Below are 12,938 nucleotides of genomic sequence, written 5' to 3' on the forward strand. Positions count from 1 at the left end.
GGGTGTGTGTGTGTGTGTGTGTTTTCATAAAGTTGAATTTTGGCACACCCCATAGCACCCCTTGCCCACTCTCAACCTTTCTTTCTCTCTCCCCAATTCATTTCCTTGGAATCAGAAGGAGTGGAACCATTTCAGTTTGGTTTTTTGGAAGCACAGAGGCAGAAGGTGTTGGTGCTTCTCTTTAGAAGGCCTGAACACAGGAACTGGGAGTCTGGGGTGGTGTTTGGAGACAGGGAATCTCACTTGAATATTTTGGTTCTTAGTACTAGAAAAATGTCTTGATTTTTTAAGTCAGGGAACTGTCTGGCAGAACCCCTGTAACACTTTGCAGCATGGTTAGGTCCAAATGGCTTTTTCACCTTCTGTGTGTTAAAAAAAATCGTGCCCATATTTGTGTGGCTTGAATTTAGGAAGCCTGTCAGTAGAGATCTCTTTCAAACAGCCAGGGCCCTTTCGAAGCAGGTAAGAACCATTTGATCTGGGAGCTTGGCCTAAGAGCAGGGCTTTCCTGATGGCGCGAGGGCCTGCTGGCTGGCAGACCGCCCCGTGGTAGAAAGCAACTTAAAAAGCAGAACGAAAGACCATGATTAGGTCGATTTACTGAAGTAAGTTGCTCGTCAGTGGAAACAGCATGTGGCTAAGAGGCCAGCCTCCGAACGCAGGAGGTTGGGAATAAATTCTGCTGACGTCGGGATTTTGCCAGTTTAGCGCACTGAGCATCGGGCTGTTAAGTAGCACATTTGGAAGTACGTATAATGTATAGAAAGGAAGGAGTGTGTGTGTGTTGGTGTACAGCTCATTAGCTGTGTTCCGGCCATGAGGCACCACTGGCTGTTACATCCCCATCTCAAATTAACACAGTGTTTGACAGGCTTGAATATTGGTGTCAAAACCAATTCAAAATGGAAAACGACAAAGGGAGTAAAGATGAGCGAGCGGGGGCATGCCTTGACCTGCTGTTTCTAGTGCCCAGCTGGCAGGCCCCTCCTTCCATCTGCCAGTGGAGGCGCGACTGAGAGCAGGGGAAAAACAAGCCAGCCTTCGGTTTTTGTTGGACGGCATGGCGTTAGCCCTAGTCAGCGTCAGGCTTGTTAGGGTTGCAGGTTTAGCAGCTTCCAGATAATCGCACATTCTTCTACTTTCCTTAAGAAACATCTTCAGTGTTTGAAAATGGAGTAGCCGAGGCATGAAAGACAGCGCGCGAGCTTCGGAATGCAATCTGGGGGTGGGGGCAGGGGAGGGGGGAGAGGGGAGAGAGACAGTGAAACTGTCACCCAGAGAGTAAGGAGGAGGCAAGGCCGGAGGGATGCCTGCTCTTCTTGCTAGGATTTCTGCCTAAGGGGAAGCCGAGGGTGTTTAGGAGAAGGTCCTGTGCTCTGTGAAAGTTTTTGAGTTGCCCAAGGGGGCTTTTTAAGCTGCTGCTACCCCTTGAGGAGAGAGCAAATGGAATTTTTCAGATTCCCGGGGGGGGGGGCAGGGGATGCATTAACCACGCTGATGCCTTTTTCCACAATTCTGGCCAACAGGTTTTGGCAAATGACTGGAAAAATGGTCACCTGTATTTGCATGTTTTGTCTCTGCGCTCGGTAAAAATGCAGGTCCCTTTTCACGGTCGTCCCTGAGTGAAGGAGGAGGGTGCCCTGCAGTCCTTTTTCGTGGCAGTTGGTTCTTGCCAGCAAATGTGTCCCCTGCCCCCAAAGTGCTGCTTGTCTGTATACCAGTGTACCGTGGTTACCATCCAGTGCCTTACCAGCAGCGCATGCATTTCTGATTAGAGATTTATTCTGCAAAGTTGTGTGTTGCCTACAAGGCCCGTGAGTGTTGTGGAGCAACACACCAGTTCCAGCAGAAGAGCTTCGGCCTCTTGGTACCTTCCTAAGGACTAATTATTTGGGCCCTTAAGTGCTCTCTTCTCTTGTTCTTGGCCGTGCGCAGCTGGGCTTTGCCAGAAACCTGTTCTCCATCTCCTGCCGGGCATGAGCAGCGACAGTGACATCGAATGCGACACAGAGACTGATGAGCCGGAGGAAGCGGAAGCCGCCGGCGCCACTCCAGACGCCTTCAATGAGACCTTTGAAGCCCAGCCTTCAAGCGACAGTAAGAAAGCAGATTCTCTGTGAGAACCATGGCTAGAAAACTCCCATTACCTCGATCTCGCAAATATTTTCCTGGCCGCATCTTCTGGCTTTGTACGCTTCAAGTTTCATCCCATTTTTTTTCTGGGCTCAGTTCTCCACATGTATAACGTAGGGAACCCTCTTGACGCCACGAGGTGCTTGTTTTGAATGCTCTGATGGTTAGCGGTGGGAAGGACAGGGGCTTCTGCCTCCAGAAAGAGTCAGTGGGAATTTTCGTGACTGAGACTCTGTACGCTAACCTTGGCATCCCAGTGCCATTGCCTTGGCAACTGCCGTGGCGGATGGGTTTGCAGGCTGTCTCATTCCATCGAAAAGGACCCCAGCGCTATGCTGGTGCATCCTGGGAATGGGCATTGTGGCGCGGAGGGCAGTTTGCCTCCAGGCCCTTTGCCCAACTCTGCGTGCGCGCACATTAGACCCATGTGTACCCAGCTGTATTGCACAGGTCAGGCCCCTAGAAATGGAGCCACCCGATCCAAGGGCCGTGATGCTCTGCAGGTTTCTCAGCCAGCATCTGAAGGGTCCTGGTTTATACGTTTCCTTCTTCACGCCTTCAGGGAAGCCACTGTGGGACACTGTCCTGTCACGCGGCGGCTCCCCACCGTGGGTGCCCAGGCGTCCTTGGACTGCAACTCCCAGAAGCCTTCGCCACCCGCTGGGCTGGCCAGGATTTCTGGGCGTCGCAGTCCAAGAACATTGGGGTGACCTGAGGTTGGGAACCACTGCAGTGGCACATCCTCTATTTTTGTTGTATTGTGTAAAAATGTACCGATACATCTTTATTTTGGGTTTTTTTTGTTTTAAACTGACCTTTAGCAAACTGTTGCCCAGACTGTTTATGTGATGAACGTTGTGCAAGTTTGCTACCAGTGTCCTTAACAGAGTTGCAGTTTTCTGTATCTCATTTCACTCTGTTCTCACGCACACCGTTACCTGTGCTTGGTCTATCAATCTGTGGCTGGAATGCTGCCCTCCACACTTCTGAAAAAAGGAGACTTTTGTGAAGGACTTGGTGAAATCTGGCCCATGGAGGGTGAATCCCCTCTCGTGGCCATGTGATCGTGGGGACCTGGAGGGAGAGGTTTTCCACTGGTTAGGTGAGAGCATCTGCACCTGTTACCTGGGCAGGCCAAGGCTCTAGCTAGCTCCTCCCATGGACCCTTAATTGCAAGAACCTGGGTCAGCCAAAGCCAAGGGCGGAGGGGAGAGTGGATGGAGAAAAAAGCTCCTTTGGAAAAGCTACTCCCTGCCAGAAAGTTCTGAGCAGCTGGGAATGTGACTGGCAGAGAGAGCATGGAAGGCTCTAGAAAGGACGATGGGTGTAAAGATGGGACAGGCAAGGGAGTTCATGAGCCCTAGCTTCTTCTCTTAGGAGACAGTAACGCTTGCCAGTTACTCTTGCTTGTGTCTTGGAACTAATGCTGCCGCTTCCATACATTGTAAGTATTACTAGAGCTTAGATAGCTTTATTATTTTAAGTGAGAATTATTCTGAATTTTCTCAGACTCTCAAAAGCTTCTGGAGTACCTTTTGAGCCTGCTGGTCTGTTGGCTATGGATTTGTTTTACCTCTTTTTGACCTTTCTGGAAACCTTGCTTTTGAAGGCTCATATCTTTTTGCTCCATCTTTAATAAAATTATAAAATTCTTTCAGTTGTGTGGTCGCTGTGAAAAGAGTCAGGGTTGGGGGTGCTAAACCACAGTCCCTTTGCCTTTCGGGCCTTGAGTATTTTGTGGGTGTTTTGGCATTTTGACCTTACAGGGTTGGCTTTCAGACAAATCAGCTTGTGGTGTTTTGGTCACTCCCTGGAGGGCTGAAGGAGTGAGCGGGCTCTGAAGCGTTCGGAGGGGGGGGTCGCACATGAAGCTTTTTCCAGCCAGCAGCACACTGTACCCTTCTGGAAAGTACCCACCCGAGGAAAAACGAGGGTAGTGTGGCTGAGTGGTCAGTGGATCCCCTCTGAGGTGGCCAGTCTCTTGACAACTGTGATCTATAAAAGCTCAGAGCAAAATACATCTGTTACTTCTTTCAATTCTCTCTCTCTGTCTCTGTGAGTTGTGTATGTTGTGTTCTAAATATTGGTTTTGTGTGTTTCAGCCTTAGAGCTTTGCTCGGTTTTTCCTGATGGTGACCACATGGGCCCCGGAGACCTCTCCTTCGCTACTGGAAAGGACAGCATGAGGTAAGGGCCCACCATAACTACTGTTGCTTTTTTTGTGCGACTTGGTCTCATTGTGTCAGATGGCACCACTGCCTCTTGTGTGCTTAAGCTGAATTTCTGGGGGGGGGGGGGGACTGGATTCCTAGGAACTGAAACGGCTGTATGACGGGACTGCTGTTCTGAGACTGCCACGTTGCTGCCTGAGGGGCTCTTGGGAACCGCTGGAGGAGGCCAGTTGGTGTTTGTGGCTGCTGCTCGCTCTTTGTGTTCCCAACACGGTGGTGCCACTCTGGCTCAGAAAACAGCCTGGGCATCTTGGAGGCCCGGTGTAGTCTTTGTGCCAGTCCCTTCCCTCCCTTCCTTGCGGGAGGATGAGGCCCTGGTGAAGGATTGCAACTTGGACGTGCCCCATGGCAGAAAGGCCTTCTCCTCTCCTTACGAGCGTTTGCCTTGGTCGGTCCCTCCTTCTTCCTCTGTTGTTGTCGGCATCTAGTCTGTGGTGCCAAAGCCGTGTGGGTAAACCAGCCTGCCCCTCTTTCTCTCGATGTCCACCCCCTCCAAGTCCTGCATTCAGCTGGGTTCTTGTCTTGTCTTTCTTTCTCCGGCCCAGGTAAAAGCATTTGGTGGTAGGGGCTGCCCGAAGTTGGATTTAGCATCCCCCAAACGTTCTCTGTTGGAAGCGGGGCGCCTCAGCGGCACAGCATCGGGCGTAACTCGTCTGCCTCGTCTCTGGTAATGCCTTACGCACCTCTTTGCCCTCTCCTCCTGTCCTCGCTGGAAATCTAGGTGTAATGCTTTTATTAGGACGCTGCGTGGCATCCACCTGCACCCTGCGTGCCTCCAAAAGGTGCTTTTTTTGAGCGTAACTGTGCCTCCCAGTGGCTGAGGAGCTTGAGGACTAGAAGGGGAAACCTCTTTGCTGCAGTTATTTATAGATCGAATGAGTCGACACTAAAACCCTTGCACTGCTGCGTCCTAAGCTACTTACACTGATACGTTTTTGTTTTTTTACAAGAGTTTCTCCTTTCCTTTCCTCCAACCGGCTTAAGTCCACTTTTGGTCAGATGGAAACACTTGTTGCCAAACTAATTTTTATTTTTGCCATTGGGCATTGATTGCATTTGAGCTGCTAAAGGTGTTCTGTGAAGCTATGCTGAATGAGCTGTTTCCTTGAAAACCCAGATTGCTGTATACATGTTCCTCATGTGTTGCCCGTGTCTTCTCCAGAATGTTCTGCGTGACAGAAGGATTTGGTCTTAAATGTCATGTTTAACTGCTGTAAAAATTCGTATAGTTCAGGTGGAAATGGTTTGCACTGTTTTAATTAATAAACTGAACATGGAAATGACTGTGCTTGTGGAATGGAAGACGTGGGCGTTGAACTGGAAAGCTTGTGCCCGTTAAGATGGGAGAGGGTGGATTTCTCTGCTTCATGTCCTCACTGAGCCACCTCTTTTCTAGATGCAAATAATAATGTTTTCCTAAGGCCGCTGATACCTCTTTCCTTATGACTGGGATGTTTTGTGGCTACAGAAGAAGCGGTATATGGAAAAATGTGTTTGCTTTTAATACGTACAAGGAACGTCTCATTAATAAAGTGTTGTGTTGTATCAAAGAGAAGAAAAATCCCTGCTCTAACTTCGGTTTCATACACAGTGAAACATTTTGAACATTTGCAAGAGCAGACACTTGGGCGTGAGGTTCTTACACACACCTGAGAGATTGAGTCAGCCAGGGAGGGGCGGCCGGTTTAACTTTGCCCACGATCTGAGCTGCAAGTGGTCTTTGGTTCCGAATCCCGATCAGCTTCGTATCTCGCCCGGACACGAGCAACGGCTGTTTTTCAGTTTGGAATGAGTGCTCCGGACAAACGGGTGGTTCTCTTCCAACCCTGCCCCTTCCTTGTGGCCTCTCTTGCGCTGCTCTACTACCTTTTCTCCACCTTGGGGTCAACCTCCAGTGCCCTTCTGAATCCTTATGGGGACTGGTGGGGAGGAGGGGCCAGCCACCTTCTTGAGCCCTTTTCCGTTGGTGGCCATATGATCAGAGCTCTGAGTCGGCTGTGTCTCGGAGTGTGTGCCCACCGGTGGGCCTGGATAAAATAATGACAGCTGGTGCCGCTCAGTGGCTTGGCGTGGCTGGCTGCTGATCCCAGGGAGATGGAGCCCCTCGGCAGGGGCAGCCGAGACTGAAGCAGGAGGTGGGGTTAGGAGGCCTGCTGCCTGCCTGGCCTTGGTCAAGCTTACCCTCCCTTGCCTCGGAGCACTCCCCGGAAGGCGGCTGGGCGGCCACTCCTTAGAGCTCTCGCTGCAGAAAGCCCTTGGGGGAGTCTCCGGAGGTTGGCGCAGCTCGGCCGCCCTCCATTATAATAGCAGGTGGTGGTGGGAGGGGGTGCCTTTGCTTGGCTGCAGCATGCAGGGATGCTGGTGGGGGGGGGCTTGGGTGGTTCTGTGCCTTGAAAGAATAAGCCGACAAGAGGTGAATGTTTGCTGTTTTATTAAGATATTGGTAAAAGTTGAACATAGTCCTTACGTTTGTGAACAGCTTTAATAAATAAAATATGGCTAATACCTGTTTCCTACCAAACATTTGAGCTCTAAGAACAAAGTTGTCAACAGGTCCCAGCACAATTAGTTATTTCTAGGAAACTGACCCACTTTTTGTTAGTTTCATGACAGCATGAAGCATCTTTCCACAAGGGCTGGAGAGGACGGGTGGGCACTCTTGAGGAATGCGTGCCGTTTTAAGGTTAGGGGTACAAGCCTGGTTCGTGGCTGGTTCCGTTCAGGGTGGCCACGGCCTGACTCTCCCTCCTTTGGGAAGGATGATGCAACACCCAAGAAGAGTGAGTGGAACATGTTAGTTCCTCTTGTTATGCCAAGCCTTTTGTGTGATACTGGTAATACCGGTCATACTGGTAGCAAGAATAGATTGGTGATACTGTTACGTTAGTCTGACCCTCGTACGTACCCCTTGGTGTTATTTAGACAGCAGACGGGGGGGGGGGGGGAAGAGACTTAAATGCACCCTGTTAAGAGTTTCTGCTAGAGAAGAGAAGAGAGGCCTCTGGCCTTGCGTTCGAGGCAGTCGTGTCCTTACCTGGCTTCGTCTCTTTGTGGGGGAGGATGGGCTTCAGTGGCCAGAGCAGACACGGCCAGGCAAGGGGCCTGCCTGAGCTGCCGCTCTCGCTGTGGTGCACCTATGCTGACGAGTTGCTTTTCTGGCTGCGGGGATGGGTCCCGGAGAGCTGAAGGCCCCGTGCGGTTGTGTGGATGATGGGGGACGACTGTGACCACAGGGCAGCTTGAAGGTAGTGCTGACCTTTCTGAATTTAAAAAGGAATTAAGAAGTGGCCTTTGCCATTGAGGGGTAGGGCTGCTAAGGGTGGCCAGTCGCCGGCCGGAGGGAGCCAGGCCCTGGCCGATCAGAGGACGTGCAGGCTCTCCTGCGTGAGTGCTGCCCTGTCTTTTTCAGTCAGGGGAGAAGGCGCTTTCTCACTTGGCCCCTCCCCCAGACCTGTCCCCCATTATCCACCCTCCTGCTTCGGCAGCGACAAGGGCACAGATGGCACTTCAAAATATCAATACCTTCTTTTTCCTATATACAGTGGTTAGTGCAACTGAAATGGATCAATGGCTTCCTACCTTTGCTATTCCACCTCACAGTTTTACATCTAAATTGGAGATGGGAGATTGGCAGGGAAGGATTAAAGAAATCCCGTTGGGACTCACAGTGAATGAATTCTTGAGCAGCTCCGGAGCAGTTCTGGAAAAAGGCCGCCCGAAGGCTCTGCGCTCATCGACCGCCTCTTACGTCCGCGTGCCCCTGGCCCCGATTTAAGGTAGCTGATGCAGATCGTGTGAAGTCGAGGGATACGTCAGGTCTTTATTGGAAAGGTTTCATTACGCAAATGTTACCACTATTAAAATACACAGATTTACAAAACACTTTACAGACAACATTAAGTTAATAAATACAGTAAGATACCTATCGGTTTGTACATTCTCACCAGCTAGAGGATCAAAGAACAGGATACAGCACATTGAGATATCGTTAATTCCAAGGGGGGGGAGCTTATTGCTTACGCCAGCAAGCAGCAAATAAGGGCACAGGAGTTTGAACTGAAGAGAACTATTTCCTATCACCACCAGTGGCATTGAGAAAAAAACACAAAGCATGTCACAAAGCACTGCACTTTTTTTCTTTTTTTTCTTTGTTTGCTTAGTGTGTAGAATCGAGCCGCAGAGTTTTGGACCAAGAACAGCGACATTTCACATGTATCCTGCCCTGGGGTGAAGGTTGTTGCTTCACGGATGAAGCCCTCTACACACTCTAGCAGGACATAATGAAAGAGGAAATGGGACACTTGCTAGGCGTAACGATAGTTTATACGGGACCACACTAGGCGCAGAGGAGAGGTTTCCTCTTGGAGGGATCACAGGATGAGCAGCGGAGAATCCAGGCATGAATCCACACGGACGGAGTTAACGCTTTGGCTCCCCGCCCGCCCCCCAAAAAAAGCGAGAGCGGATTCGGAGGCCAGGACTTTTCCAGTCATGCCTGTGCTGTGGGAAGAGGGTCAAAGGCCTGCATCGTTTGAGCATTTTGGTGTGTCTTCAGGAAAATGGCACTTCCCCTTTCTGTAGAAGTGCAACGACCGAGGAGGAGAAGCGGTGTGTGGTGTACTCTCTTTTCTGGGAGAGCGTTTTTTAGACAAGGGAGCAGAGGGAGGCTGGCTTCCAAGCCCCTCCTGTTCCTCTGGAGCCCTTACTTTTCTTGGCAATACTCCATTTGCAGCACCCCACAGTGGAGGTTTACAGTGGGCAGTCTGTGGCTCCTTAATTTTTGTTTCCCGTGGTCGCCCCCCCCCCCCCGTGTTAGTAAAGCTGAGACAAGTTGGCTCGTCTCCCCCCCCGGGCCCTTCTAATGTTAATGGAAACATTTTCAGAAATGGTGCCTGTCCATCAGTGAACCCAACAAAGCTTATTTAAGATATCCTTCTAAACTAGCTGCATTCCTAATCCTTGGATGAGTTTGCCATAATGTCAGAATTCACTGCTTAATAACATTCTTCAGCTAGAATTAAATCTTTTTGGAATGGTGGACTATAGTCAGAGCTTGATAACATTCAGGATCAGTCCTGTGAACGCTAGTCACCAAGAAGCCTGTTAAATGTGTTAGTTTTAATTCTTTTTTTGCTGTCTCGTTAGCTACTTAATGCAAAAGTCACTTTGCTTTTTGGATTAGTGTTTTGCTCATTAAGATACAGGGAGGCAGTTCTCAGGCTTGCCTGTTTCTCTGCAGCAAACGTCCCCAGAGCTCTCGACCTGCCGTTTGTTTCTGCAGCTACTCAGGGTACAAGCAGGTGGCCTGCCATCGTCTTGCATTTCCGCCGCCCCCCCTTGCCCCTACTTGTATTCTCGGTCCAGAGGCTGGATATGCCTGTCACCTTAATATCATCTTTTTAAGGTCTCTTGAGATGACCGAGCAAACCATGCCAAACCGTGAAACCGTTCCGGGACCACGGTGTCCCTCCAAAGGCCAGATTCTCTTATCTGGGGCGCTGGACAAATGATCGGCAAAGCCATTTGCCAGCTCCCATCAGTTTGTAGGACAAGGTATTTGCATCTGAACGAGCTTTTGTGGACACCTGAAATAGAAGGGACTGGGAAGGCGAGCGGAAGGAATTCATCACAACTATTTCTAAAGGCAAACAGATTTAACTCTATTACTTTTTTCAGTCTGAAAGGCTAATGTCACCAAGTATGGCCCTCAGACCCCCTCCTCTGTGGTATTGAAATTTCAGCCACAGGAAATCGTGTCTAAAAAGTAGAAAAGCTATTCCTTCGTTTCCCCCGTTTACACTACAGAAAGGGAAACGGAGCCAACGGTTCCGTATTACACCTTGATCCGAGTCTTGCTGGGTGCACAAGGAGTGCTCAAATCCCAGACTGCCCTCCCCTCCCCAATATGGCTTTTAGTAACATACCTGCAGAGCTTCCTGATTTCTGCACACGCACACATGCGCGCACACATGCACCCTTTAAACTTTAAAAGGATTCTGTCTTGCTTGCAAACTGGACAAAGGTCTTCCTGCTTCCTTCCCGCCCCGCCCCATCCCACCTAAAAAAGCTGAAAGATTTTAAAATGGGATCTTTCTGAAAATATTGCTCCACAGACTCATCTCAGACAAGCTTCACCCTTTTTTTTGCAATCTCTTGTTAAAAATGGCACTTTCTTAGCTAGCCCCGTGAATACCTAGTGCTTTTAAGTTCCATTTAGCAAATGAAGCTATAGATACTACATGTTTGTTTCTCTCTGTTAGTGTGTATGTGTGTTTGTGTGTGTGTGTGTTAGTGAAGAGAAAAAGAGGGAGGAATGAATACGTTTGTGACATTGCTGAGTGACTGGCATGCCAGCCCTTAGTTTTCACTGTTTGAGACTGAAACACTTTTGTTTAATTCCTAGAATCTATTTACAGTGAGTGGAGCATTCCGTAACTCCGTCGGTTCTGGAATGCTCCCTCTGAAGGACTTCCCATTCTGTGAAGGTCTAACCTAACTATTTGGGGGGAAGATGGGAGGGAGCAGAGAAAGGAGCGCATTATTTGTGACAGCTCCAGAGCTGCCATGGGCCTGGTATACAGGGCCCTGGCCTTAGTGTCAGGAGAATACTTTTTTCACTGTGATCCTGGCCGCAGTGAGAGAGGCCCGGCCAGAGGCGGCGGCTCAGCCCCTTATTTCTACGGCCGTTGAGACCGCTAGGCGAGCACAGCGCCAGCCCTTCTGTGCGGGAAGGGGGCCTGTGCGCGAAGAGAAGCATGTGGAGCTTGGGCTTGAGTCTGGCGAGTCGTTGCCACCGCTTCGTGTCACAGAAGTGGAAGTGAGAGAAAATGGAAGCGCGTCTCCCCCACGATGAGAACTCTTCGCCTTCTAGCCCAGCCGAGGGGGAAGACTCGTTCACCACGTTGCACCCCCGTGGGGCGGCAGATCCCAAACCGAGGGAGGCCTGGAGGCCGCTTTGCCCGTCTGTAGGAGACGCAGCATCGGCCACTGCCTCGCTCTTGGCCGACAGCCCATGACCCAGCGTTGCTCTCTTTGGTACACCGGCGCTGAGCTCTTGATCCGGGGACAGGCGTTTGGCACTCTGGATTTTGCTAGCTTCTGTTTTCCTCAGGTCTAAGCTGGCCGGGTCTTCCAATACGTTGATCCTGGCATCAGGGCTCAAGGTAGTTCTGTCTGTGAAAGAATCCACTCTCCCGTCGTAGCCTAGATCCGCAGGTGCCGAGACCTGGTGCTGAGGCCAGGGCCTCTTGCAATCTCCGTGGTTTTCCTTGTCGTCGCCGCTGTCCTCTTGCCCGCCTTGGAACGAGTTCTCTGTCCACTCGGACTCCTCGCTGACGCTGACGGACGTGTTCATGTCCCTGAGAAAGACCACAATGACAGTGATGTTGTCACTGGAGCCGGCATCGCGCGCTGAAGCCACCAGCTTGTGTGCCACCATGCTGCTGTCCCCGTTGTTCTCCTTCAGATGGTCGGCCACCACCTTCACGGCTTCGTCGGGGTTCACCGTGTCGTAGAAGCCGTCGCAGGCTAGAATGAGGTAGTCTTCAGATCCATCCAGAACCGTAGAGGCGGAATCTGCATCTCCACAGATGTATGGCTTGTGCTCGGCATCCCCTGGAGCAGAGGGAAAAACCAAGCCGAAGAAGGCGCTTATGGCAAGCAGGGACCAAGCGAGGCCAGCAGGCTCACTAAACTGGGACAAGAGGCTTGGCTGACCAAAAACCCGTGACATGTGAACGGCCAGAATTTCATGAAATGTACAAGGTGCCTAACAGGGCACCAGAAGTGAAGAAATGGCCAGCTTTTAAAAGCTTCAATTTAAAAGGTCAAAACTGAGTACCGATTTGATTATTGGCAACCCTATAGCTTTAAATGAGCTTGGCAATTAACCATCGTAGTTTACAACCCAGGCTTCTCATGAGCCAGGAGTCCCACCGGTGGGGCTGGACTATTCCAAGGGCAGGACAGATGGGCTGCTTGCTGCCTCCCGGGGTTTGATCTGTGAGGCCGGCGGGTTTGTAAAAGAGGGGCTTGCTTGGTACGAGTCATGCTCGTGGGCCTCTCCTAGGAACCGCCGCCCAGGTTCCAGAGGGCAGCCGAAGCCCATCAGACCAGGACTGTGGGAAATGGCTTGGAGGGCCCCCCCTGGTCCTTGCGAAGAGCTGGGGTTGCCCTCTGCCCATCCGCTGCCTCAGAAGGGCCATTGGCAAAGGGCAGGTGCTGTCAAATCCTCTGGCTTAATGGGACGAGCAAAACCCATGCACCATTGGAAGCCAGGAAACGTGTCATCACTTAGCCTTTGTTAACAGCTTTGCTGTTCAGGAAGGGGATTCTAAACTTCCAACTCTTCATTTCCACACCTGCTATGTGGAGCTGTAGCTTCCCTTTAATTAATACAACACACACCGACTGGCCTTTTGCTCCCACTGGATCGTCTCCCTGACTCTCACCCACCCCGAACGTCTTTGCTTTGGGTGCACTTTTCTGTACTTTCCCCCAGCTCAATAATTATTGATTATTATTTTTTCAGTTTACATCCAGCCTTTCTCCCTGAGATGTGACAAGGTAGCTTAC

The 12,938-nt window shown here is 50.7% G+C and overlaps 2 protein-coding genes across 2 annotated transcripts in view; one reads left to right on the forward strand and one right to left on the reverse strand.

The window, feature by feature from the left end:
- Window positions 1-5,648, forward strand: part of TRIM37 (tripartite motif containing 37) — a 30,710-nt gene extending 25,062 nt beyond the window's left edge. Inside the window, exons 23-25 of the mRNA XM_020786834.3 lie at window positions 1,936-2,097; window positions 4,236-4,320; window positions 4,910-5,648. Coding sequence (XP_020642493.3) covers window positions 1,936-2,097; window positions 4,236-4,320; window positions 4,910-4,913 — 251 coding nt within the window. The 3' untranslated portion in view covers window positions 4,914-5,648. The remainder of the gene's footprint in view (window positions 1-1,935; window positions 2,098-4,235; window positions 4,321-4,909) is intronic.
- A 1,130-nt stretch (window positions 5,649-6,778) lies between these two features.
- Window positions 6,779-12,938, reverse strand: part of PPM1E (protein phosphatase, Mg2+/Mn2+ dependent 1E) — a 71,396-nt gene continuing 65,236 nt past the window's right edge. Inside the window, exon 7 of the mRNA XM_072978578.2 lies at window positions 6,779-11,978. Coding sequence (XP_072834679.2) covers window positions 10,903-11,978 — 1,076 coding nt within the window. The 3' untranslated portion in view covers window positions 6,779-10,902. The remainder of the gene's footprint in view (window positions 11,979-12,938) is intronic.

The sequence above is a fragment of the Pogona vitticeps genome, chromosome 7, assembly GCF_051106095.1.
Source record: "Pogona vitticeps strain Pit_001003342236 chromosome 7, PviZW2.1, whole genome shotgun sequence".
In the NCBI taxonomy this organism is placed as follows: Eukaryota; Metazoa; Chordata; class Lepidosauria; order Squamata; family Agamidae; genus Pogona; species Pogona vitticeps.